This window comes from Ceratotherium simum, chromosome 32, assembly GCF_057802395.1.
Source record: "Ceratotherium simum simum isolate JZ-2026a chromosome 32, ASM5780239v1, whole genome shotgun sequence".
NCBI lineage: Eukaryota > Metazoa > Chordata > Mammalia > Perissodactyla > Rhinocerotidae > Ceratotherium > Ceratotherium simum.
This window is the reverse complement of record NC_141931.1, coordinates 11,981,302-12,005,863: the sequence shown is the minus strand read 5'-3', so window position 1 is coordinate 12,005,863 and position 24,562 is coordinate 11,981,302. Positions and strand designations below refer to the sequence as shown.

Below are 24,562 nucleotides of genomic sequence, written 5' to 3'. Positions count from 1 at the left end.
AATGAGAATGAGAAGCTCCAATAAATGTAGAAAAGAATGATGAAAATAGAGAATTGCGCACTCCGTTAACTCCAGTGTGCTCCGCTTTGGTGGCCTGGGTTCACAGGTTCAGATCCTGGTTGTGGACCTACACCACTCATCAAGCCATGCCATGGCAGTGACCCACACACAAAATAGAGGAAGATGGCATAGATGTTAGCTCAGAGTGAATCTTCCTAAAGCAAAAAAAGATTGGCAACAGATGTTAGCTCAGAGCAAATCTTCCTCACCAAAAAAACAAAGAAGAAAGAAAACAGAGAATTGCCATTTGGCAACCACCATAGAGGTGACTAATTAAGGTGGGAGGAATCAATGATGGCTAAGGCTGTCCAGTGGAAGTTTGATTAGGAAAAGGATACTTTGTCAAAAAATTAAAAATAGAACTACCGTGTGATCCAGCAATTCCACTTTTGGGTATAGACCTGAAGGAAATGAAATTACTAACTCAAAAAGATATCTGCACCCCTATGTTCACTGCAGCATTATTCACAGTAGCCAAGATATGGAAACAACCTACGTGTTGTTGATAGATTAATGGATAAAGAAAGTAGTATGTATATATGTGTGTGTGTATATATCTACACACACATACATATATATACACAATGCAATATTACTCAGCCATAAAAAAGAATGATATACTGCCATTAGCACCAACATGGATGGACCTTGAGGCATTATGCTAAGTGAAATAAACCAGACAGAGAAAGACAAATACTCTATGATCTCACTTATACGTGGAATTTAAAAAAGCCAAACTTGTAGATACAGAGAGTAGATTGGTGGTTGCCAGGGGCTAGAGGGTGGGGGAAATGGGAAGATGTTGGTCAAAAAGTGCAAACTTTCAGTTGTAAGATGAATAAGTTCAGGGGCTGGCCTAGTGGCGTAGAGGTTAAGTTCACGCTCTCCGCTTTGGTGGCCTGGAGTTCATAGGTTCGAATCCTGGGCATGGACCGACGCACTGCTCATCAAGCCATGCTGTGGTGGCATCCCACATACAAAATGGAGGACGATGGGCACAGATGTTAGCTCAGGGCCAATCTTCCTCAGCAAAAAGAGGAAGGTTGGCAACAGATGCTAGCTCAGGGCTAATCGTCCTCACCAAAAATAAATAAATAAATAAGTTCTGGAGACCTAATGTACAGCATGGAGACTATCGTTAACAATACGTATCGTATACTTGGAAGTTGCTAAGAGAGTAGACCTTAAATGTTCTCACCAAAACAAATAACTATGTGAGGTGATGGATGTGTTAACTAACCTTCTTGTGGTAATAATTTTACAATATGGAAATTGTAAATACAACACAAGGAAGGTAGAGAGAGGGGAAAAAAACCAAATATGATAAAATGTTAAGAATTGAAGAATCTAGGTGAAGGGGATATGTGAGTTCTTAGTTCTGTTCTGGCAACTTTTCTATAGATTTGAAATTATTTCAAAATAAATTATTTTTTAAAAGTCATACGCCTTCTTCAAGCAAGTTCAAATTTCACCGATTTCACCCAGTCAGAATTGTCAATCTTTTATGCCTTAATGAACAATGTAATGTGAATTTGGAAGCAACATATATTACATTTGTATGTGCTACTTCAACCTATTTTCCAAGTCACAGGTAATGCTGCCAGTTCTTACTGGAGCCCATGGTAAGAGAAGTCTAGACTGTAGCGCAAACTCTTCCATTGGGACGTTATGATCCAGCAGATGCAATGGCACTCGAAAGGGCCTATGGCAAAGAGGGGTGATCTGTGGATCCTTTGGCAAAGCACCAATAAGAAAACTATAGCAGAAGCCTCTAGGATTTATAAGCAAATCTTAGGCCCTCTTGTACAGATGGCTATTATCCTTTTGAGAAACAGCTTCTGGCTTGCTACTGAGCCTTGGAAGAGACTGAATGCCTAACCACGAGTCATCAGGTGACCATCTGGCCTGAGTTTCCCAAGACAAACTGGGTTTTATCTGACCCGCCAAACCATAAAGTTGGGCATGAGCTACTTCAATCTCTCATCAGGCGAAGTGGTACATAAAAGACCAGACTCAAACAGAAGGAAAGTCATTTATAGGAGAAGGTAGCTTCTGCTGCATTGCCTCTCCCCCCTCAATCCACAGCTATGACTTCATGGGAAGCTCTGTATGACCAGTTGCCTCAGGAAGAAAACACTCAAGCCTGGATAACAGATGGGGCTGCCACCAGAAGGTGGATACCTGCAGTCTCACAGCCCCACTCAGAGGTGACCCTGAAGGACAGCCATGAAGGAAAATCCTCCCACTCAACAGAACCTGAAGTAGTACATTTGGTTATCTACTTTTTCTCCTTGAGAGATGGTCAGAAATACATATCTGTATTAATTTATGGGCCACTGAGAAATGATTAACTAGATGGTCAGGAAGTTGGAAGGAACAAGATTGAGAGACTGGTGATAAGAAAGTCTGGGGAAGAGTTCTGTGGATGACCCCTTAAGAATGGGCACAGGCGGGCTAGCCCGGTGGTGCAGTGGTTAAGTGTGCATGCTCCACTTCAGCGGCCCAGGGTACGCAGGTTCAGAACCCGGGTGCGCATCAATGCACCGCTTGTCAAGCCATGCTGTGGCAGCGTCCCATATAAAGTAGAGGAAGATGGGCATAGATGTTAGTTCAGGGCCAATCTTCCTCAGCAAAAAAGAGGAGAATTGGCATCGGATGTCAGCTCAGGGCTAATCTTCCTTGCAAAAAAAAAAAAACAAAGAATGGGCACAGGCTATACAGATATATGTGCCCCATATGAATGCTCATCAAAGGACATCCACCACTGAGAACGTGCTCAGTAATCAAGTAGGCAAAATGACACTCTGTGGTTATCAATTAGTTTCCGCAGCCACACCAGTGCTCACTTAACGGCCCTTGAACATGGTAGCCATGGAGGCAGGGATGGAGTTCAACAACATGGACTTCACCTTACTAAGGCTGGCCTGAATGTTGTAAGCACTGAGTGCCTAATCAGCCAACAGCAGAGATCAATACTGAACCCCTAACATGGCAGTATTAACCAGCAGGGATAGCCAGCTACCTGGTGGCAGGTTGATAACATTGAATCTCTGCCATCATCTTTACTGGGATAGACATATATTCTGGATACGGATTTGCATTCCCTGACCATAATAATGCATCTGCCAGAACCACCATCCATGGATTTACAGAGTGCCTTATCCACCATCATAACATTATGCACAGTATCACTACTGATCAAAGTATTCATTTCTTGGCAAAAAAAGTGCAGCAATGGACTCATGCCCATCACCCAGTATCCCATCACCCAGTAGTGGCTGGCCTAATGGAAAAGTATGTCAGGGAGGAAGAAATTTCTCCTCTATCCTTTTCTAAGTTCTTCTGGCTGGTCAAATAACCAAAATGACATAGGACAGATTAACAGGAGAAAATCAAATTTAATACACGCATACAGGAATTCACATAAGCATGAAAAATTCCAAAGACAGGCACGCAAAATGAAGTATATATGTCATTCTGGACCAAGGAGGAGGAGGCAGGGTCTGGGACTTCAAAGGAAAGGAAGGCAATTCACAAGAAGAAAGAAAAGAGTAAATTTTTGGTAAACAAATGTTTTTTGGGCCATCTAGAAACAATGGGACACAGAGAGGATTTCGGTCAAATGGGCCTTGCTGGGTTCTTCCTTGTCTTCCACACCTAGTTCATGTTATACTCTAGTCATCTATAGTGGTATCGCCTTCCTGGAACAGGTCCTCTATCTGAATTCTTTTTAGACAGTTCGAGGAGAAGCTCCAAGTTTATTTCTGCACCTTTTGTTTCTTTATTTTTAAGAAAGCCCCAAATAATCCTCAAGTCAAAGAGACACATTTTGGGAGTGGCAAATTTATCTCCCCCACAGGTTGAACAGCTTATTGAAGATTCAGTTATGGCAGTTGAGAGACAAACCCATAAAAGGATGTGGTTCTGTCTTACAGCACGCAGTATATGCTCTGAGTCAGTATGTGGTTTTCTCTATCGGAGCCATAGGTCCAGGACTCAAGGGGTGCAAGGGGAAGAGGCTCCTCTCACTATTATACTTAATAACTCACTCCCGAAATTATTGCTTCCTGTCCCAGCAACACTATGGTCTTCTGTGTGGAGGTCTTAGTTCCCAAGAAGAGAATGCTACCACCTGGAAACCCAACAACAGTTCCGTTGAATTAGATGAGATTTAATTGAACTGATATCTGGCCACTTTGTGATCCTTATGCCACTGAACCAAAGGCAGAGAAAGGGGTCACTCTACTGGCTGAAGTAATTGATTCTGATTACTAAGGGTTTTTGGTATACAATGGACTCATTGTCTGGAACCCCAGGAATTCTCTCGGGGTGTGTCTTAGCATTTCCATGCCCAGTAGTAAAGATTAATGGAAAAATACAGCAACTAAAAAAAAGAAAAAACCGGCAGGACTTTTGATAACTCAGGACCTTCAGGAATGAAGATTTGGATCTTCCACTAGGTAAAGAACCTCGGCCTGCCTAATCTTCCAGTAGGTTTCTTGGCCACTCGACAAGCCATCCCTGTGGACCAGGGCTGGCCAGCACCTTCTGGCAAGTTTCTCAGCCACCAGCCATGTCCTCTCCCAAGGTCGTAATCCCAGCCTTTGGTGGGAATGGAGGTGGGGGTCTTCCAAATTCTTAGTTCCCTCCTTGTTTACTCTCCCTCTGCTTTTGGGGTCACGGCTGCATTCTGTGTCTGCTATCACAATACTGTTTAGAATCTTCTTACCACCTCTACTGCCTTTTATTAGTTAAAAATCCTTGTTAATATTTAATAAGGAACAGGAAATATTTATTCCCTGTTCAAATACTGGGAGGTTTCAGCCTCCTGTCTGGGCCTTGAGTGCCACATCAATATAATAAACACAAACGGCCACAGAACTTAATCTGTTTCTTTACATTCTGCGGTGCCACACATTTAACAGGCCTCAGTGATTCACCCTGCCAGCCTAGAAATGCGATCCTTTATCCTCCCCAGTGTCAAGCGGCTCCTTTTTACTATTTAACTCCATTTTTCATTAAGCTTGAGCATGTATGTTCTTTCCTTCCCATTTTAAGCAAAAGATCTACTGTGGGCGGTAGGTTTATGGAGCGTGGATAGTTTTCATTACAAATATATAATGTTATATTCAATTATATCTCAGTAAAGCTGGAAAAAAATAAAAGTGCAAAAACACCCCAAATATGTATACTTTTAGGATGTGATTCAGAAACTTGGAATAATGTTTTGTTATTCTTTCTGGTGCCATAATATTACAATAATACAACATGATATTTTAAAATCAAGTTCAATAACTTTATAGACACCTCCTCTAGCATACCCAAAAATAACATTAGTGCCTATGTATTGAGTGCTTAACTTGTCCCATGGGCTTTGTTAAGATATATGCATGAACACACACAATTTCCCCTCAGGTTATCCTCCCAGTAATCTCATAAGAGAAATACTAACTTTCTTGTTTTAAAGATGTGGAAACTGAGGTTTAAAGAGAGTAAACAACTCATCCAAAACCATAAGCCTGAAGTGGTCACCGAGGGAAGTCCCTAAAACATTTTCCATGTCTAATGCTTCGCTTTTAAGCTGTGCTTGCTTACAGGAATCAGGGCAGAACACTACCAGGTGGCCAAACGGTAGAACCAGTCCAAACCAGAAAGGCCCAAGATGGTGATGGTGTGCCGTGTACAAAAGGTGCGGTGTACAAGAAAGGAGAAGATCTGCGCATGCCCCAAACGCCCCTGCCTCGAAGGATTATGTGGAGACCCCTCCCCCTCACATCCCATAACAACCCTGTTCACCTTCCCTTCAGGGAGAAGGTATTTTAGAGCACGAGCTCTGCCTCCTCCATTCACTGATAGTGAACAACGTTTCTGCTCTGCTATTCCGAACGTGGTCTCGTTCTATTGGTGTGGATGGCTTCGGGCAAAAGGACTCACTTGCGGGTCACTGGTCCCTTGCTTGGTAACGAAGTGACAGATTCCTACTCTCCATCCCTGGTAAGGACAGGCCCATGGCTCTAACGTCCCTGAGTCCTAACGTTTTGGATGACTGATTTAGAAAGATCTGGCTCATTCACAATCTAAGTGAAACATGAAGATTCATTCTTGTTTCCTGTCAAATTCCGAATGTCTCTAATTTTAGATAACAACACTGTTGCCTAGAATGGAAACCCACATCCTAACAAAATTAGCTATGTGGTTGCTACACAGTCTGTATTTATAGTCTTGGCAATTCAATTTCTGAATAACAGTTGGGTTGTTATGCACAAAATATAGTCTTGGAAAGATAAGTTACGGTTTTTTAATAAATTAGATACAAAATTAACATGTTAATTTATTATAGGAAACAGATCCATTAATATTTATTAATAGAATGTAATGACACTTCTCACTGAATCCTAGAATAGTCTATCTAACAAATGCTCATTAATGAATTAGTCAAAAAAAATGACAGTAGGTATGCTAAACTTTCACTATGGTGTACTGCTCAATTTTAAATAAGGAAAACATGGCTTCCCTTTCTTCCTCCTCAAAGAACACGCAACATTGATATGCCCCAGTCTCAGAGTTCTCTTTGTACACTCGCTTCCTAGGTGACCTCACCGGGTCTTTCAGTTCCAGTTACATCTTTGTGCCAATTACTCCCAGATTGAGATAGCCAGCCTGGACCTCTCTTCTGAACCTCAGACTTGAAGAGTAGCAGAATATGGCATTCCAAAATATGCCTCTTTGGCATAAGGATTATTTTGAGAAACTGCAGACACAGGAGAAGCTCTGAAAACAGAGTAGAAATTACCCTTTTGTAAAGGAAATTTACATTTATAAAGGAAATCTCCATTTGTAAGTGTCTCCCTCTCTGTACCAGGAAGATGATTTTAAATCAAAAGAGCATCTTATCAACGGAGAAGGCACCAATTTAAATCTGCATAACAAACTTTACCCTTGTTTACTGTGCTTTTCTTGGTAACCTCCCATAACTGGCCTCCCTCCCCCTTTCTTTTGTCTTTAGCTGAAGATAGTATTTAAGGTGGTGGCTTGGGCCAACTTGGAGTTTTACTCATTTTTTTGGAGTATCTCCCATGTATTCATGAAGTATACATGGTACCAAACTTGTTTGTTTTTCTCTTGGGGATACCAGTACATATCCTAGGTAAGGGGAATGTAGCGGGTAATTCCTAGGAAAGAGAAACCGCGGGGGAATTTCCTAGGTGAAAGGAGCCTAGGGAGAACTTATGGAGTAAATAGGGCAGGCTGACCTTTTTAATTTGGCTTTAAATTGGAAAGAATTGTGTTTATAAAGTCTGAACAAACTGCTTGATAGAGCAATGAGAGTCTGAACTTGTTTGGCTCCGAAGAGAAGGAACATCAGCTCCTCCTGGTTGAAAGTCATTCTCAGATGACTGAGAACCTAGTGGGAGTGTCTGAGGTTGAGGCTCGAGATGAGTAGTGGTCCCATAGGGAACTCCACTATCATTTATGTTAATTAAAGGTTCAGCCAGGGAAGCGCACATGAGGGTTGGTCACCTACGCTCCGAGCCCCCACTACAATCTTAGACTGCAGGCGGGAAAAACTAAGGCACATAAAAGAGTCTTTACAACCTTTCTTTAGGGTGTAACACTCACAAGCAGCACACTTCTGACCCACTACAGTGTCCTTAGATGTTGTTCAGACTTTACAGTAAAACAAAACTAAAAGAAAAGCTGGAAATCAAGCCTCTAAAAAGCCCGACCAATTCCCGAATGGCCAGCCTCCTCTCCAAACTCTGGAGACTTGCACAAGTGCTAAACAAAAGGGGAATATCTAGCCCATCCCAGATTCCTAAGACTGAAAGAAGGGGAAAAAAATGAGAAAAGAAACTTTTGCAGATGTAAACTGCTAAAATTTTTAAAACAGAGGCTATAAAATCTTTGTTGCATCTATCTGTTGTTTATGTGTGTGTCTATAGGTATGTTATATGTGTGTGATAGTTTACCTCCAGATGATGTGGCTAAAATTTAAGAGCTCTGTTTAATTGGCTTAAAGCAAGCACTTACAAAAATGATTTCTAAATGCAACTAACCCAAATGTCTTTCAAGTTAACGTGATATGAAATAATCTTTGGTAAATAAAAGCATATTTAAGTTTGTGGGTTTGAGTAAAATAGGCATATCCTCAGAGTTATCAGCATTGGATATGATGCAGACACGCAGCCTCTATTCTACATTTATCAGTCAAATAAGCTGATGTTATCTCTATTAAAAAACTGGTTAACAAAAATAATAACTTAAAACGATGGCTAATTTTGCCTAATGTCTCATGAAGTCTTGTAGGCAGTCTAAATAATTATCGGGAACAAATAACTAAAAATGTGAAAAAGATGAGTGTTGGGTGAACTTTTTAACAATAATTATGTGTTATGGTGTATGTAATTAAAATAGCCTCCAAAATCTCTTTGGTAACATGAAACTTTGAAGTTTCGCTAGGTTAAATTAAATGATAAAAATTCATTGAATATCTAGCTCATTTCCAAATAAGATAAAATATTAGACATTAATTATTAAAGTTTACCTACTGTTGGCTTCTTACTACAGAAAAACTAAACAGTGTTTAGGTCTCTTAGTAAACGTCTTCTATTTTATCAAAAGATTGTATTATGAAGTAACGTGTTTTTAGACATTATAAACAGTATTTATAAATTTGCCAAGCCACAAAATGCTAAATTAAAGAAAGTTTATAATTGCTTACTTCTTAGTTTTTACTTAAAAATTAAGGCTTCTAAGGGTTAAAAATTCTAATATGTGATTAAAGCTACTAAAAATTAAGGAAAATATGTCTGTATTCAAGGAAAGATGTATGTTTTCAGTAAAGAAGGTATAAATAATGGTATTTTTGTTTTGTTTTGTTAAGAAAGCTAAATTTGTCCTAAAGTACTAGAAGGAAAGAAAGGAAAGCACGGGACAAATTCTGAATGTAAAAAGAAAGTTACAGAAGGTTTGTGAAAGAGAAATTCTGAAAAGAGTATTACGCATGGTCAAGTTGGCTAAGATTAAAATAAATTTAATTAGGGGAATAAGTTTTAATATCAGAAGTAAGCTAGTACAAAAATTAGAATTTGCTTTTCTCTTTCTCTTAAAAGGATAATTTTCTTAAACTCTTAGTCTTCTCTTGATAAAGAGGTTATTATATAAAAATGTTTTTCTTTGCCTTTGAGCAAGTTTACCTAAAAGACAGAGATCTATGTTTTGTTAAGGTAATTTCCTATGCTTAAAAAGACTGAGGTCTGTCTATTAAGGCTTTTTTTTGACCGTTTTAATGCTGTTTGCTTTTGACTGTTTCTGTTGTCACTTTGTGTGAATGGATAACTAAGCATTGTTTCATGGCAACAAGATCAGCAACCCCTTGATCTTGTTTGACCCACTGTTTTAAAATCTTTGGATATTTTCGACAAACTCTCCAAAATTCATCTTTTTTTTTTTTTTAACTTTATTTTTTTTTTCCCCCAAAGCCCTAGTAGATAGTTGTATGTCATAGCTGCACATCCCTCTAGTTGCTGTATGTGGGATGCGGCCTCAGCATGGCCGGAGAAGTGGTGCGTTGGTGCGTGCCTGGGATCCGAACCCGGGCCGCCAGCAGCAGAGCACGCGCACCTAACTGCTAAGCCACGGGGCCAGCCACAAAATTCATATCTTAATTGACGGCTTTTCTTTTACTTTTTCTTTGGGAATTTTCAGAGGGCCCCTGGGACTTCTCAAAGAAATTTGTTCTCTCTTCCTATAAAGGGGGAGATACTAATTAGGCTTGTTTGGTATGCTAAATTACATGAGAAACATTGTCAAGTAAATGATGATAAGCCTTAGGTTAAATTGCGTAGGTAAATATTATTCACTATTTTAACCCTGCTATCTTGCTTCCAACATCACAAGAGGAAAAGACCATGACCGCATTCTATTTAATTTGGTTTACAGATGGGTCTTACTTAAATGATAAGCAAGACATTATCAAGCTGGATATGCTGTTCAGCCTCGAGAATGCCTGCTACTTTCTATTAACTCTGCTAGGCCAGTAAAAGATTTCCTTCTACAGGCTCAAGAAATTGCCACGGAAGAAAAGAAAGAGATACAGCACTCAAAAGAGGGAATTTTTGACACTCCCTCACAGATGTGGTTTGGGTCCAATAAAAAAACACATAGTACCTATTGAAGAACAATTGCCACTGCTCTAGCATATATACCAATTAACCCATTGGGCACCTGAAAAGATGATTTTATGAGGAAAACAATACATTTGGAAACTTTCTCCCAAAGTGGCTCATAAAGCCTACACTCGTTGTGTTATATGCCCAAAATATAATTTAGGGAATCTATTTCCTGAATCACAAGGCCACTTTCCCCTTCCTAAGGGACCCTTTGAGGTATGGCAATTGGACTTTGTCCAAATGCCACCATCTCAACGATATAAATATATCTTGTAATGATCTGTGTGTTTTCACACTGGGTTGAGGTGTTTCCTTACAGAAGAGCTTTAGACAAATTATTATTGGAGAGAATAATTCTTGTTTGGAGAATTCCTACTGAGTTACATAGCGACCAGGGAACTCATTTCACTGGACAAATATTTAAATCTATTTGTAATATTTGGCCAATAATGCAGCATTTCCACTGTGCTTACCATCCCCAATCCTCAGGATTGGTGGAAAGAACTAACGGCACAATCAAAACTCAACTGGCAAAGCTTTCAGAAGCATTTAAACTCAGATGGCCAAAAGCTCTTCCACTAGTGCTCCTCAATCTTAGATCTACACCCTTTGGTAAACATTCGCTGTCTCCTTTCAAGATAACAACTGGACGTGGGCTGGCCCTGTGGCGTAGCGATTAAGTGCAAGCGCCGCTGCTGGTGGCCTTGGTTCGGATCCCAGGCGCGCACTGATGCACCGCTTGTCAGGCCATGCTGTGGCAGCGTCCCGTATAAAAGTGGAGGAAGATGGGCACAGATGTTAGCCCAGGGCCAGTCTTCCTCAGCAAAAAAGGAGGATTGGCACAGATGTTAGCTCAGGGCTGATCTTCCTCACAATAAATAAATAAATAAATAAATAAAAGATAACAACTGGATGGCCTGTGCAATTAGATAAAGAAATGTATGAAAATGGGCTGGCCCCGTGGCTTAGCAGTTGAGTGCGTGCACTGCGCTACTGGCGGCCCAGGTTCGGATCCTGGGCGTGCACCGACACACTGCTTCTCCAGCCATGCTGAGCCTGCGTCCCACATACAGCAACTAGAAGGATGTGCAACTATGACATACAACTATCTACTGGGGCTTTGGGGAAGAAAAAAAGGAGGAGGATTGGCAATAGATGTTAGCTCAGAGCCGGTCTTCCTCAGCAAAAAAGAGGAGGATTAGCACAGATGTTAGCTCAGGGCTAATCTCCCTCACCAAAAAAAAAAAATGTATGAATCAACTTTGCTTAAAGGAAATATCTCAATTATTGTCAAGGTCTCATTGAGACACTTAAAAAAAAAATGATGAGAGGTTGGTAGCTCTTTTCACAGAGAGCTCCCAGACCTTAAGGATCATGGACTACAACCTGGAGAATTATTTATCAGAAGAGGCAACAAATAAAAGACTCTTTGGAGTCTTTTATTTTCCTGTTGGAAAGGACCATGCCAGGTACTTTTAACCAATTCATGCGCTGCAGAATCAAAAGGCATAGACTCATGGATTCACATTTCTCATTTTAAAAAGACGCTTCTCCACCGGAGTGGGTTTCACTTCCTGTTTCTGATACCCGACTTCAACTGACCAACGCAAATATCTCCAAACCAGGATGAGAAGAAGATGGCATCTGCTGTCCCAAGACTCCAGACAAGGCCTGTATTCCCAACCTTATATCTCCTCATTTAAACCTTTGTTATGCTTAAATTGTATACCTATTTTATAATTGTTCCATTTAAGGTTTGCAAATACCATCATACTTAAAGAAAGTGATTGATTTGGAACAGACTGGTCTTGAAGGGCAGGCATTTATTGGGTGGCTCCTAATGGAACTCAATGGTTATGTGGAACAAATCTCTGGCCTTGGCTACTGCCTGGATGGCTAAAACACTGCAGCCTGAGCTTCCCTTGGATGCAGGGAAGGGTTCACTAAGCTAACATCTGTTGCCAATCTCTCTCTCTTTAAGGCCAGATGGGCTCATTTGGTGTTCCACTGATATGACCACCGAGCAGCTAGCTATATTTGTTCCTTCTCTGGGGCTAGAAGATGTCATTATCACATACAAAGGCCCTGACTAAATTGCTCAACAAGCCCTTAACTATAGTCAAGCAGGAATAGCTTTATTAAATACTGAAATGTCTTTAATGAGAAAGGCTATCCTTCAAAATAGAATGGCCTTAGATATTTTAACTGCATGCCAAAGTGGTACATATATATATCATTCAAACTGAATGCTGTGTTTTTATACCTGATGAGTCTTCCAATGTGTCATCTCTGCTAAAGCACAGGAAAAAGTAGGTGAATGCCTTAAGCGATCCTACACCTGGTCTTGATTTGTTTAGTTGGCTCCCTGCCACTACCGGTTGCCTTTTTTTTTTTGATCCGGATTGCAATTCCTATCTCTATTACTTCTTGGAATTCTTGTACTAGTCCTAATGTCCAAACAAATTACTGACTGTTCAGCGACTCAAGATGTTTGATTGATCTTACAACCCTGGATGAATCTCCTTTTCTTATTAAGGCTATGCCTAAGAATTCATTTTTAAGCTAATCATTTCAAGTACTGTATTACCTGTTCTGTAATTATTATACACAGTGTAACTACAGAAAGTCATGTAAAAGCACATGTGCAATGTTTATAGGATAATCTAAAAATAATTGACAAATTAAATAACCTATGAAACACTTCCCCTGTTAATATATACCTCTATGCTTGTTCACTATATCTGACTATTTCCCCCCAACATGGATAACTGGGAAAATCAATGAAATAAAAGCCTAGCACTGAGGAACACGATGGACCCAGGGCAGGCAGCAACCACTCTGGCACCAAGGGACAATAGTTTGATCAGCAATGCTTTCTATCAAAAGATTATTGATCAAAAGGAGGAAGTGACAAGAGAATCTCACATATTGAGGTATGTGGGGTAACTATTCTGATTCAAAACTGATTCAGCTTGAATTAAAAAGCCTGACTTATGGCCTATCAAACATACATTGTACATCTGCTTAACCATTAAAGTAAAGAATGCACTCTCTTAAGATAAGAATGCATACTTCCCCTCCTACGGCCTATTGGTCATGCCCAGATTACTCCCTTTCCTGACATCGTGGTCACATTGACCTGCTAATTTGCAACTGAATACCTTTTGAAATTTTGATGAAAATGTATCCTGGGTGTGTTTAATGTATATTCTTTGTTCTAAAAAGATATAAGACTGTACTGAAAACCATGCTTCTCCAGAACGCTTTCTAAGGCCTTCCCGGGTTATAATCCTCACTCTGGCTCAAGTAAATTCGCCTTATTTCTCTTACTTATAGAATGGTTATTGGTTATTTTGCATCGACAGTGCCTATCAGCCCTACCTCTAACATAGATCTAGAAGCTGACTAGTCTCACCACCTCCAACCACTGCTACCACCACTATCATCTTTCCCGAGGAATATTGTAATAGTCCCCTAACTGGCTTCCCTGTTTCTGTGCTTATCCTCCTAGTAATCTATTTTCAAAACACCAGCCAGAGTAGCCCTGTTGAAAGATAAACAGATCACATCAGTCCTCTGCTCCAAATCCCCTCGCGGCTTCCCATCTGAGATAGTGTGATTTATAATAAGAAATATATGTTTTGGTCTTCGAGGTTCCTGCCTCACAGCTCCCAAAACCCTTGGAATTTCCTGGATAGGAGCAATGGGAGCATCTTTTGTTATAATATTTGGTCTCCTGTCCTCAGTTGCTGAAAGAGCTTCAGAGTGGAAAAAGGCGAACTAGGTGTTTTTTATTGTTCATAACAAGCTCCTTTCAAGCACACCTGAGTTTATGTTAATGAGGTGACTTCTGGAAAGCCCCTAGGAGGGGGCTGATTGCCAGGGGAACCAACCAGATTGGACAGTTGGATCTTTCAGTCCCACACCCCACCCTCACCTTCAGGAGAGGCGAGTTTGATTCAATCAGCTAAATCCGATAGTTTAATCAAGCTTGCCCATGTAATGAAGCCTCCATAAAAATCCCTGAACTACAGGGTTCAGAGAGCTTCCAGGTTGATGAACAAGAACGTATATATGTGCCAGGAGGGTGGCACACCCAAAGCTCCTGTCAGACCCTTCCAGACCTCATACTATGTGTCTCTTCATCTCGCTGTGATACTGGCTTAATACAAGGTTGACATAAGAGAAGCCATATTGTAGGCAAGAAACCATATTGTAACTTACAGTGACCTCTGACTAACTCTGGATTTCATGGCTCCTCCCAGCTGCTATAAGTTCATAACTTTGTTCTTTTGAGTTCCTTGGGAATGTGATGACCCCCAGCAGAGAGTCTATGCTGATAGCCATCATCAATGACAACTGAAAGATCAGGGTAGAGGGCATTGCTCCAGTCTCTGATGCATAACAAGTAAAACAAAAGACTGCCAGGAACTAAGACCAGATGCCTCCATCCAGCAATCAGATGGATGCCCCCACCCTGAGACCAGATGCCTCCACCCAGTAATCAGATGGATGCCCCCACCCTGGGACCAGATGCCTCCCCCACTCGGAGACCAGCCCTCTATATAACTGGCCTGTAGTCTTTGTTCTGTAAGATGGTTCTTTGAGACATTAGTTGGCCATCTTCCCCCTTGCTAGCAAGCTGTAATAAACTGCCCTTTCTTTTCCACCATCTTGCCTCTTGACGATTGGCTTTTGTCTCACAGTGAGCAGATCATGCCCTTTGTGTGGTAACAGCTGTTCATTTGTATCCTTTCATATCCTTTGTAATAAACTGGTAAGCTCATAAGTAAACTGGTTTCCTGAGTTCTGTGAGATGCTCTAGCAAATTAATCAAACCTGAGGAAGGGGTCATGGGAACCTCCAATTTATAGCCAGTTGACAAAAGCACAGGTGACAACATGGACTTGTGACTGGCATCTGAAGGGAAAGAAGAGGAGACAGTCTTGTGGAGCTGAGCCCTTAACCTGTGGAATCTGATGCTATCTCCAAGTAGATAGTGTCAGAATTGAGTTAAACTGTAGGACACCCAATCAGCCTCTGCTAAGAATCTGCAGAATTGCTTGGTGGTGTTGAAAAAACACATCAGACCATTTCACTCAAAGTCAAAGCTGAAGTCCTTACAATGACCTGGGTCCCACACCGTCTGGTACCATCCCCTTACCTCTGACATCATCTCCTGCTCTCCCCTCTCTGCTCCAGCCACACTGGCCTCCTTGCTGGTCCTGGGACACCCAGGCCCACTCCTTTCAGCTTCCTATTCTCTGCCTGGAACACTCTATCCCCAATATATCCCTATGGGAGATCAAGATTTGGCCACCCTGAAATCTATCTCTTTACCTTGGTTGTTTTCTCTAGGGACATTTGACCTCCCCCACTAACTGCCTAAAGAATTTGACATGGTGGCTCCTTCCCGGAACAGATCTATCATGATGGCTGTAAAGATAACGTAGGGTAAATATTACAATAGGAAAGACACCAACAAGCCCTTCTTATCAGAAGTTCTGTCTCTCTGGCCACATTCTCTGGATGACCCTGCGAAGAGTTGCCAGACAATCATTTACATTTACAAGGGGAATCTCCATTTGTAAAGGTATCTCCCTCTCTGTTTGGAGAAGAGAGGGGGATGAGCTCATTTTAGTGACTTATCAATGTGGAAGGTGAGGCCTTGAGCTACATAATAAACCTTACTCTTGTTTACTGTGCTTTAGTGGTAATCTCCTGTAACTGACTCCCCCCACCCCCAAAATCCTCCTTTGTCATTGGCTGAAAATGATATTTAAGACGAGAATTTCTGCTATTGTGTTGAGAAACGCAGTGTCCCTGCTTTCTCCCATGTATACATGTTATTAAACTTGGTATTATTTTCTCCTGCTAACCTGTCTTGTTGATTATTTGGCCAGCCAGAAGAACCTTAAGGGAAAGGGCAGAGGGAGCTTCTCTCTCTTCCCCCGACATCCCCATGGCTCCCCCTTAAGCCAGCAGGTCTTCACCCCAATGTCATCTTGCCGGGAAGCCTTCCTTGACCACAGTATCTAAAATTACAGCCCCCCTCCCCACTCCACACAATTTCCTCTGCTCCCTCCCTGCTCGGTTTCTTCTTTAGCACTTACCGCTATCTAACTTACTTATAATATAGTTTGCTTGTTTATCATCAGTTTCTTGGCTAGAATATCACAAAGGCCTGGCTTTTGTCCATTTGCAGACTGCTGCCTTCCCTTTGCAGGACTGCGGTCAGTACGCATGTCTCTCCCACTCATACCAGAGCACCAACACTGTCCCCAACACTGTGGGTGAAGAAAAATTAACATGGGCATCACTGGTTCCTTTGTCTAGGCAACATGCATTAACTGAGCACCTGGCACTGTCAGTCTGTCCACTGAGTCCAGCCAGTGTGTTCTGTTGGAGAGCTACCCACCACGGAATGCCAAGGAATCCAGGGCAGGAAGCCATTCCTATCAGTAAACAACTAGAACAGGTTAGACACTGTGTGCCTATGGTGCTTACCACGAGCTACCGCCAATATGTATGTGCCTTTCGCAACCACCAGTAAACCAGGTCCTGTGTGTACCTTGATCCGTTCTAAGAAACGCACCTACTCAATACAGCTGAGCAGGGGAGGCTGAGCTGGGCAGCACAGTCTCACTGGGTCAGTCCCCAGCGCTGGGCTAGTACAGGTGTGATCCTGATACCAGCTCAACACAAGGTTGACATAAGGGAAGCCACTGTAGAAAAGAAACCCTGTTGTAACTTTGAATGACCTCTGACTAACTAACCCAGCTGGATCTGCACCCTCCAGGAGATCTAACTGCTCTTTAGATTTTACAACCCCTGCTTGTACATATACCTCCCAGCTGTGATAACATGATAACTTTTTGTTCTTTTGAGTTCCTTAGAAATGTGATGACCCCTGAACAGAGAGTCTATGCTGATAGCCATCATCAATGAAAACTGAAAGATCTGGTGTGGCAACTCCCAGTCTGTAACACCCAAGGGTCAACCCTCCTAACTCCCTCCCCTATAACCCACTGGCCTATATAACTGCCCTAACAGTTTATGCCCCCTTAAGGTGATTTTTTTTTGGACATTAGTTGGTTATCTTCTCTCTTGCTAGCAAGCTGTAATTAAAAAGTTTTTTCTCACCTACCTCCTTGTCTCTTGACTATTGGCACGTCTTGCAGCCGGCAGACAACCACTCCACCCCCACGCCCTGCAGCTGGCAGACAACCCCCCCCTCCCCCCCCACCTCCCCGCCCCAGGTTGGTAACAGTCCTTCTCACCGGGAGCTGCCCCACTGGGCCGGGCTGACCTCTAAGCAAGCCCATGCGGCCCCCATGAGGCGCTTGTCTTAGGTCAGCATAAGCGCCCCTATAGCAGCTAACCTAGTGCCGGCCACTTACCAATTTTAAAATGTTTTTAGAAAGAAAAGTACATTTTTCCAGAAACATCAGCTCTACATTATCCAAATAAAACTGGGGCAAAGGGGGCAAAGAAGAATTATGAAAGGGAGGAACTGTAAAAAAGGATCAAGGGAATAACAACTACATTTATGTGCTATGTATGTATGGCATTCTGGACACGCTATCAGCATTAACCCATTCAGCGTTCCCGATCAACTGTGAAGTGGGCACTGTTCAGCACCACCACCATCACGGCTGTTTTCCCGATGAAGTAACCGAGGCACAGAGGAGTGAAGTGTCTTGCCTCAGTCATGGGCCCTGTCAGGGTCGTCAGGATTCGAGCCCAGGCCGTCCAGCTCCAGAGTGCGTGCTCTTAGTACACAGTAATACATTTAAGAAATCAACGCGGCAGCCCTGGGGCCCGGGGCGCGGGGCCGGGAAGCGACGGAGCGCGGCCGCGAGGCGCGGGAAAGGGGCGCGGGGCGCGGCGGCGGGACCCGCCCAAGGCGGGGCGGCGGCGGGCGGGGCGCTGCACTGGCGCGGGTCACCTGGCATCCAACTGGAATTGTTCAATCGCGGACTCGAGGTTCTCGATGATCTTCCGGCACTCCTCTGTCTCGGGCGTGTCGCCCCGGGTCTCCATCGGAGCCCTGGAGGTGGCCGCTGGGCCGTGCGCCTCCCGCGGAGCTGCGGGCTCGGGCGAGTCGGAGTCCAGAACCCGGCGTCCGTTGCCATGGCGACTCCTGGGGAACGTGCGGGGCGCGGGAATCCGTGGGTGTGGGCGCGGCGGGCCGGGAGGGGGACCAATGGGCTGGCTCTTGAGTCGCCCGCCTGCAGCTTCCACCGCCGCCCCCCCCTCCCACCGACTCAGGGCTTCCCGACCAGGCGCGCTGTCCCAGGCTGTCGCTGAGAGGTCCCCAAGAAATCTGGACCCTTCTAGATAGCCCTGTGGCATCCCACCACGCCCCCAATTCTCCTTCATTCTTCTAAGGCCCGGAGCTCAGCCTCAGCCCTCAAGGGCGTGGACCCGGGCACTTGGGGGGCGTGGATTCGTAGCTGCTTTCTTTTTCTACGTCAACACCCCTCTCTACAAGACGGTAGACTCCAAGCTCGGCCGCCCTCGCTTTGGTGGCTTTCCGCCCTATGCTAAAGGTCACCACCCTGATGGAGGATGAAAAATAGTGCACCCATCTAATAATGATGCTCATGACGTAATGAGCCTTGGGCTGTCAGATCAATGCGATAATAACAGGCGAGCAGGCAGCGTGATGAATTGCCTACACCTGCCGCTTGGCCACCAGCGTGGGCGTTCGTGGACAAAAAATTTCTTTGCAGAGATTATACAGGCCTACATTCCTATTTGATGTGAAGGTCAAAACTCAGGCGTTAGGTTTTAAGCTATACCGTCCAGTGTGGAATTCATTTTTACTGAGTTTCTACAGTAAGAAGAGAAGTTTCTTAATAGTGAAACTGTTGCTCATCCTTTATTTTAAATTACAAATCACTCACTGACAGTGAGAGGAGACATCTGTTCTGATATCATCACTATGTCATTGGCTGGCTTTAGGACTTAGTAAACTACATTTCCATTTCGATGTATTGTCTGCAGGAAAACAAAATATTTTCTTCTCTCTCTTATGATAATTATGTGAAAAAGAAGTGAGTTTGATATCGGAAGCTCAAAATACAAAGAGGAAATCACTGTAACACTATCCCCACTCCTATATGTAAAGACAAAGATGAAAGCCCCCAAAAGCCAAACAAAAAATCGTAACCAAAGCCAAAATAATCTTCTGTGAAGGTTTGTTTTCCTTTGGGAGGGTGAAGAGAGGAGAAAAAGTTACTTTTACTCTATGGCAGTTTTTATTTTTGAAATCTAACTTCTAAGTCTACTTAGGTAAATTTTATTATATCACCAAAAAGTATTTTGAAAGAAAGAAATGTATGTAGCTGTAATAAATTGTCTTTCCTTAAGTGATTTTTTAAACCACGGTGCATATAAAATTTTAAAAATAAAGAGTAAAATTCCAAGTAAAAATAAAAAACCCGATCTGTTTAGAAGTGGACCAAGATAGTGAGAAGATGTGGCAAGCCCTTGGCTGTTTTGCTCATGCAATGCTGAATGAATATTTTGAAACTGAAGAGGGAGAGCTGGGAGTAGATTTCATGAGTTACTGATCAACAAACTGTGCAGCATTTGTTGACTGATATGGAGTGCATAGTTACCCCATTCCACAAAAACCCGTACTGAACAAAACCTCTTTGTTTGAAACCTTGCTATAGCACATCAAGGAGTTTCAGATTTCAGCGTCTAGGAGACCAAGTTATGAAGACCATTGTTTTTGAAACTATTAACTACATAACACTCCTTTTCTTGTCAGTTGCCTGTGTTTATCTCTCAGGTGTCCTGCCTTATAAAATTGTTCATTTCAGATCACATTCTCACCTATAATAACTGGGGTTGACTGTTAAAGCATTTGTCATACGAAATCCAGGCTTCTCGTATCACATGTTGAATTCGTTGATGGTTTTTGGTGGAAAGCTCCTGAGCTCTGGGGTAAACATTAAAAAAAAAATAACCGGCTCTGAAACTTACTTGCTTCAGTACATTGGGCAACTTGTTTAACATCTCTGAGCCTCTCTTTTCTAGCTAGTAAAAAGTGGATAATGAACCTTTCTCAGGGTTGTTGGGAGTTTTCTATAAATCAAGAAAAACATGCAGCACATGAAGCATTCTGTAAATACAAATACTCACCAGGCCTTTGCGGAGTGTGTTCTTTCCTTCTAGACCACAACTAAGGAATACGCTGTGTAAAGTTTTCCACTTTTTCAAAGTTGAATATTTCCTAAACTAAAATAATTTTTACTTGTTAAATTAATAGAACTTAAGGCACAATTTTAAGATTTCAAATGCTTCTCTGAAACATGTAAAAAGATAATGCATATTTATATGGAAATATCACCTCCCAATTATTAAAAGTGATAACATCTCAGATTAAATAGCACGAGGATTTGATTAAGAGTCAAGTGCTGACTCTGAACACAGTAATTTGTATATTCCAGTTGGATATCATCAGTTCTATAGTCTAATAAAAACCAAGAGGTTTCAGCGTAGGTTTGTAATTTAAATTCTTTCTCGAGAGTCATTGTATGTAAAGTGCTTATTTTTCTTTTATCACCAGCTGTAATCTATGATTATGTGGTGCAGGCTCTGTTATGTAAACTTGTTTTATGTCGTGCTTCATCCAAAATCAAAGTTCTTAAATAAAGGGTTAGGAAAGGAAATAGCAAGGCCCTTAGCCAGGACAATATTATGCTAGTAAATCCTTTATGGAAAAGCTTCTGAGACTGGATCATTTTCACATCTTAATGTTTGCTGCAATGAGATAACATACCCACTCTTGTAAAAATCCATCAATAAGTGTTTGTCCCCTGGCTAAAGCTGAAGACCAAGATGAAAAGCATGATAGGGAGTTTGGGCAGAAGCAATCTTGATATGGAATTTGGATCTTACTGCCAAATATGCTTGGATGCTGTAGTAGAGGTTTTCCTCTATTTGGAGCTAAATTTAGATCATCAATCTTTAAAAGAGAGATCAGTCAAGATGGAAGAAAGTGGTGGAGCTTAGCCAGCTGCAGAAGTGGGTCCATCTGAGAGGAGACTGTAAACCCGTGGTATTCCCCAGGTATGTAAAACCTGGGGAATCTCCAGGTCTGGGCAAGTGACCAGAGTGGATCTTCATGCCTGGAACATAACCTAGGAAATCTGTAATACAGACATTGCAATATAGTGAGGTGGTTCTGGAAAGGTGAAGTCTAAATGGAGAGGAATCAAAGGGTAGTTACCATATTTCATGCAATCTAAGATCTCATCCAAAGAGATTTAAAATGTGAATCTTAGAATCCATGAAATAAGGTAGATAATAAGAATTTATCAGAGACCTTTTCAGGGGACTCCATTTCATCAGACCATAGAGGTATCTACTCTCATGAAAAGCAGAACATTCATCAGGCTTTTCCATAACTTGGACAAAGTACCCACATAGGACTATTTACCTCTCTCTGTTCTTTTTCCAGTATCACAAGGCAGCTTGCCAGTAACTAGTTCAGATTCTCAGGTACATAGATTCACAAGAAAGACTTGATCTAGACAGAAAACGTGTGATTTTGGTGAGTGCGAATATTCCCCTGTAGCCTGGCCTACTTGAATTGATAAAGTACAGCATTTAGACCTGCCTCCATGAGGACTAGAGTCAGAGCCGAGATGTTCCCTACGATGAACCACCAAGTCAGGCTTTGCCTGGACAGTCAGCTTGACTCTCTCTTTCACGTTCTGTAACTGCAATATTAGGCACCCTTCATTGTCCTTCAGCTTCAAACTCTATCTTGGAAATGTGGTACAAAAAAATTCTAATTTAGCAATTTGAGAACTACAGGGGAATGTCAGACAAAGGAGAATACAGTAGCGTACACCCAGGTTTGTTATTGTTGTGATGTGTGTTTACTTTGAAATACTTCAGTGTGCACTAAGAGATAGTATGTGATGCTACATGGGTTATGCTGTAACCGAGCATATAACCAAGGGGCTGATCAGGAGTACACATCCAGGGATGGTCCACCCACTGTTTCTAAAATCAAGAGGCCCACGCTGCAGAAGGGACTACTGCAAGCTCTGCTGTTAACGGTTCTAGATCAACAAGACACGCTGTGCCAGTTAATACACTGCATGTCAGCAGTGGGTTTGTATTGGTGAATGTAGTGGGCTGTTGACTAGCACAGTAGTTGTAGAAGCGGGCAGAAATTGGTAAATTTAAAGATATTCAAGATATATAGTTCAGCTAAAATAGTCAGATATCCTCCCACTCTTGCAGAACAGTATGCAAGAATCTCACGGAGGCTGTGACTTAAACCCTGAGGGATGGGGCTTGGAGCTTGAACTCCTAACAGTCCTCTGTCCAGACTTTGCTTTATAGCTGCCTGATGCCTATTAAAAGGGCTTAGGATCTCCCTTCTGGAATGTTATCACAGCTGCTTCAAAGGAACCATTCACCCCTGGTGGTATTCAGAATGCCTGAAAGGACGGAAAAGTGGGACTTCATGGATCTCACCAAACAGGTCGCATACGCTATTAGGAGCCTGCTTGCTAGTGAGTGTTTTTTAAAACAAATGTCTGAGACTTGCTTTTATTATAAGCTAAGAGCAAGGTTGTGGGGAGATAGCTAACATTTACCTTCATCAAACTTCTTTAAAGGATACAGCATCTACCCAAAGAAACCTAAAACTTGCTTATGACCCAATTAGGTCAGTTTTCTGGGAAGCCAACAAAAATAATAAAAACTTCCTTAATATAACTGATTTCGATGTCTAAAATCTGTGTCTTTTTATTTAAATTAATTTTTTATTGAGATAACATTGGTTTATCACATTATATAAATTTCAGATGTACATCGTTATATTTCAGTTTTTCTGTAGACTATGTCATGTTCACCACCCAAAGTCTAATTGCCATCCATCAGCTCTGTGTCTGTCTTATTCATCCTTGTATCTTCAGCCCAACCCATGCCATCCACATCGTAGATGTTCAATAAGTGTTTATCAAGTGAATCAATGACTGAGCAACTCTGAATAAGTTCTTTAGAAGAGCTATTCCTAAAGAGTTGTGCACCTCAGTAGTTGGCACTAGAGAACTAGACAAAGTCCTGTTGGCTGCTTTCTCAAGGTGAGGCTGAGAGATTAATCCGGTTTGCCAATGCTTGATGGCTTCATTTCAGTCTAGACCTCAATGCTCTGCTGCCACATTCTTTATGAAGAAGGACACCCCCATCATCAATGTATAAGTAAGGAGAGAGGAAGGACTGCAAGTGAGAATTTCCCATCAGAATATTCTGGATCTAGTTTCAAGCCACCAGTTGAAGAGACTGGCCCACTTAGGAAAAGTTACATGTGACTGTGATGGTTAATTTTATTGTGTCATCTTGGCTGGGCCACAGTGCCCAGATATGTAGGCAAACATTATTTTGGATGTTTCTGTGGGGGTGTTTTTAGATCAGATTAACATTTAAATTGGTGGACTTTGAGTAAATTAGATTATCCTCCATAATGTGAGTGGGCCTCATCCAATTGGTTGAATGCTGTAATTCGTTGGTTATGCTATGACCGAGGTGCCAATCAGGAATTAAAGACTGTCCTCACCTGAGTGAAAGGGAATTCTACAGCTTAGAACTGCAGCATCAGCTCTCCCCGAGGTCTTCAGCCTGCCCACCCACCCTGCAGATTTTAGACTTGCCATTGTCAGGGCAGGGAAAATCCCCTTTCTATCCCTCTGTGTTCTTATGGCTGGACTAATAATAAAATTAACACAAGACCAGATTAACAGGAGAAAAACCCAATTTAACTATATACACATGGAAGAATCATGAAAATGATGCCAGAAGAGTGAACAAAGCAGGCAGTACACATATATCTTTTACACAAAGAAACATAAATTTGTGAGGAATGACAGGACAAAGAAACTGAGGTTCAGTGTATGTAATTAGTGAGGAATTTAAACAGAGCTTAGGTTTAAAATAGTAAATTAGCAAGGTGTGTTTATGCAGGCTTCTTGGCCTAGAATTCCCTAGCTCTGGTGATAAGGATGCAGGGAGAGCATGGGAGATTTATTTCTTGCTTTCAGGGGGAACAGAGACAGGAGGGTCAGAATGTCCTTTTTGCTTCTCAAGTAACTTTAATTCAGAATAATCAATACGCCATTGTGGGATATTTTAGGGAGGCCTGCCCTGGTTCGCAACACCATCCTGCATAATCATGTGAGTCGATTGCTCAAAATCAATCAATCAGTCTATCTAAAGCCGTCCTTGGTTCCATTTCTTTGGAGAACACTAACACAGTGACCAATGAACAATGAGTAAGTTAACTAGAGCATGCCATTATA

General features: G+C 42.0%; 1 protein-coding gene across 1 annotated transcript in view; it reads right to left on the bottom strand.

Moving 5' to 3' along the window:
- C32H10orf67 (chromosome 32 C10orf67 homolog) overlaps positions 1 to 18,646 on the bottom strand; it is a 157,804-nt gene extending 139,158 nt beyond the window's left edge. Inside the window, exon 1 of the mRNA XM_087420748.1 lies at positions 18,181 to 18,646. Coding sequence (XP_087276874.1) covers positions 18,181 to 18,614 — 434 coding nt within the window. The 5' untranslated portion in view covers positions 18,615 to 18,646. The remainder of the gene's footprint in view (positions 1 to 18,180) is intronic.
- Positions 18,647 to 24,562: the final 5,916 nt, after the last annotated feature.